This window comes from Rhinopithecus bieti, unplaced genomic scaffold, assembly GCF_001698545.2.
Source record: "Rhinopithecus bieti isolate Rb0 unplaced genomic scaffold, ASM169854v2 scaffold_20175, whole genome shotgun sequence".
Classification (NCBI taxonomy): domain Eukaryota; kingdom Metazoa; phylum Chordata; class Mammalia; order Primates; family Cercopithecidae; genus Rhinopithecus; species Rhinopithecus bieti.
The window spans coordinates 291,006-294,596 of record NW_016809984.1 but is presented as its reverse complement, the minus strand read 5'-3'; the positions used below and the strand labels follow the sequence as shown (position 1 = coordinate 294,596).

General features: G+C 34.3%; 1 protein-coding gene across 2 annotated transcripts in view; it reads left to right on the top strand.

Annotated features, from left to right (window-relative positions):
• BRAF (B-Raf proto-oncogene, serine/threonine kinase) overlaps positions 1-3,591 on the top strand; it is a 209,067-nt gene that overhangs the window by 195,941 nt on the left and 9,535 nt on the right. Inside the window, exon 18 of one of the 2 annotated variants that reach the window (XM_017891052.1) lies at positions 388-420. The exons of the other annotated variant lie outside the window; for it this stretch is intronic. Within the exon in view, the coding sequence (XP_017746541.1) occupies positions 388-405 (18 nt within the window). The 3' untranslated portion in view covers positions 406-420. Of the gene's footprint in view, positions 1-387; positions 421-3,591 lie in introns of those variants that run through there. 2 annotated transcript variants of the gene reach the window in all.

The following is a 3,591-nucleotide window of genomic DNA, read 5'->3' as shown; positions in this document are numbered from 1 at the left end:
TGCTTCTCCAAAACACCCATCCAGGCAGGGGGATATGGTGCGTTTCCTGTCCACTGAAATAAATGAATGAGAGAGTTCAGGAGAGTAGCAACAAAAGGAAAATAAATGAACATATGTTTGCTTATATGTTAAATTGAATAAAACATTCTTTTTTTTTAAGGTGAACCAAAGAACACTTGTGTGGTTAAAGACTAGGTATAATTTTTCCCCAAACTAAAATTTATACTTAATGTTGGATTTTTAACATCCAAGGGTTAAAATATATAGACATTGCTAAAAATTGGCAGAGCCTCTTCTAGAGGCTTTACTTTCTGTTCCGGGTTTGTTTTGTTCACTTGATCATTTTAAGTATTAAACTTCAGTTTCTCATGCAACTTTTGTTACCAGCTACCACATGTCCACTAGGTACTCCAGAAGAAGACCCTACCAGTGCCTGTGTTTGCAGGTGAGAAGTTGGCAGTCGGTTAGCCTAGGTTAGATAAGGCAAACTGAGCAGATCTAATTTAGGAAGTCAGTAGAATTTAATAATAATTATTATTAATACTGTAACTTATAACAATTCGGAAAATGTGGATGTCCTTTATTTCCTTGAAGCAATAAACTAAGTTTCTTTTTATAAATTTTGAGTGCAGGTGACCAAAAATATTGCTAAGGAGTGGTATGTTTGACATGAGTAAAATGTCTTAACTTTGGATTTTTAGCAGGAAAATGTTATAAATTGGAGTTTCTTTTAAATAGCTTTTTTTTTTTTTAATACATTAAGGATGTCTTGCTCATGTAGAAGTCAAATTTCATTGCAAATGCATTGCTCCCTTCATACCCAGTCCCTCCCCTACAAAAAATCTTCACAGAATTCTGTGAGAACTTTTAGGTGTGTTTTTCTTTGAGATACCTCTGGTTGCCAAACACCAGGTAATAGATTTTTTTAAGTTGTTATTAGATTATTCTTACCTCTCAATGATACGTATTTTAGCAATCACTTTATCATTATGTCTCATGTTCTGTCCTCCTTATATTCTTTGCCCAGCAAGATTCTACTTATGATGAATGAATGCTTTTCTCCTTTTTGCATTCCATGGTATGAAGTATTTGTTAGGGTTCTTTAATACTTATAGATTGTTGTGTAGAAAATGACTGTAATGTGGTGGTCAGTGTATTCTTACTGTGATTCAGAGGGAATCCTTTATAGAAAGCAACAGCACGTGGTCTTGTCAAAGATTTGGCCATCTCTACTTACTGTCAGCCTCTTAACTATATCTTCACTTACTCAATTTGGTTTTGTCATGATTTTTAAATGTAGCCAGTAATTCAAGGTTCTTCCAGTAAACAGACATCTGTGTGAATGCCTCCTTGAAGTCAATAAAGAAGTAAATTGAGAAGACTTTAAATTAATGATAATTTAGTTTTTAAGTGCCCATAAATAAATTTTTGAAACATTTTCTTTGTTTGAATAGTTAGATGTCATCCAGGAAACCACTCAATAATAATTATGGCAAACCTTTAGCCCCTCATTTGGGTAGCTTAAGATAAGTAATGCCATTATGATTTCAGAATTGATTCATGACTTTAGTTAAGAAAATGAAAAGGAACATTTCTCATATTTTAAAAAAATGATACTAAGGAATAAAGAAATGTAACTATTAGAAAATATCTAAGTATATGATTTTAAATCCTCCAGTGGCACTAAAATATGATTATTAGTAATTGTAAGATAGAGTTTTATTCATTCACAAATAGAAGACTACAAGCATGTAACTAACCAAGTTTTTATAAAATTGACTTTATGGAATGCTCCAAAGGTTTGGCCATTTTGAGGCACAAGGTCAAGGGATATCTTTATTGATAGAGCTCCTTCTAGAATTTCCCAGCATATCTGCCTCACTGTTCTTCCTTTCATTCTTCACTCTCTTTTTCTTCTCGGTGCCATCCTGCCTAGGCTCCCATCGTCTGCATCTGACGCTTTTCCTTTCTTTCTTTACTAGTCTCCTTTGCAATGGGGCATGGCTAAGCTCTGTAGAACCACTCAGAAATTCATTGTTCCATTCTGTAGCCAGTAAAACACGCCTCCAAAGTAACACAGAGTAATTCTACTCTGTCTTTTAAATTAGGTCCACCGGAAATGTTAGTGAAAGGACATTAAAAATGTGACAGGTGACGTGTTTAGCTAATACGGATATGGAGAAATAGGAAGCAGTAGAATTAAATGTTTCCCTTTCAGGTTTAATTGTATTTGTTCTTGGGTTTTGTTTTATACTGAGTTTTAAATATATTCTCCAAATAAAAACATTATTTTTTCTAACCATATGTAGAGTTAATCTCTTTGACTAAGTAGCTGAAACAAAAGAACATTTGTTCTTTTGTGACTGCTTTTTTCCTGAAACCTGAGCCCTCATTTTTTTTTTAAATTAAAGTTGATTTCCTTCTTCAGTAAGGAAAACTTTTTAAAGTTATTAATCAGTGATAGGGAAAAAGATTTGTCTTCTTGATTTTAAGTAGTTTCAGGATCACAGGATGTAATCAAATGCTTCCTGTGTAATCAAGTGCTTCCTGTGAATAAATAAATGTATTTATTTTCAGGCATTATACTAGCCATTTAATCTTTTTTATTTATTTTCTTCCTGCCCCTTGGATGGCATATACCAGCCATTTAGATACTAAACTCTAATAGTTAAACCAATAGTTAAAATTGTCCTCTCTAAAACATTGGCTATTTAATATACCAGCTTAAATAACCTTTCTCTCAAGTGAGTCACTCTTAGTTTAAGAACATTATGTGCCTTTTTAAAAAATACTATGAAATGGTGCTTCATGACAGAAACATTTTATCAGTTATAGTCTTACTTGATTGAAAATTTTGGGACATTTCTGTAGAACTTTTTACTTTATTAAATATTTCATCTCTCCTGTGACTGTTTTCTCAAAGAATTTAAAAGACCCAATGTGTCTATGCCAGAATGTTTCCCATCCTTTTGAAACTGCCTGGGCCAGGCGTAGTGGCTCATGCTGTAATCCCAGCACTTTTGGAGGCCAAGGTGGGCAGATCGCATGAGCCCAGGAGTTTGAAACAGTCTGGACAACATGGCAAAACCCTGTCTCTACAAAAAAATTTAAAAATTAGCCAAGCATAGTGGTGCACGACTGTAGCCCCAGCCACTTGGGAGGCTGACCTGGGAGGATCGCTTGAACCTGGGAGGCGGAGGCTGCTGTGAGCCTTCATCATGCCACTGCACTCCAGCCTGGGCAACAAAGCAAAACCCTGTCGAAAAAAAAGAAAAGGAAAAAAGAAACTGTTTGAAAGTCATGACAGAGTGTCAGGAGGGGATTTACTCTGGCTGCGGTTGACTTTCTCCTTAAATGTCAAGTAGTGATTAATTTGGGTAAGAAGTAACCTGTTACATTTTTTATAACATACTTTAAGGAATGTATCAAATTCTGTGTATAATGCCCATTAAAATGTACTCCATTCTGGAATAAAGGGTAATGAGTAATATTTTTAAACTAGTTAATAAAGTCCTTAGCTTTCACATAAACCATGACATTTGAGGTGTCTAAAATCACAGGGTCTTTTTTTTTTTTTTTTTTTTTTTTTTT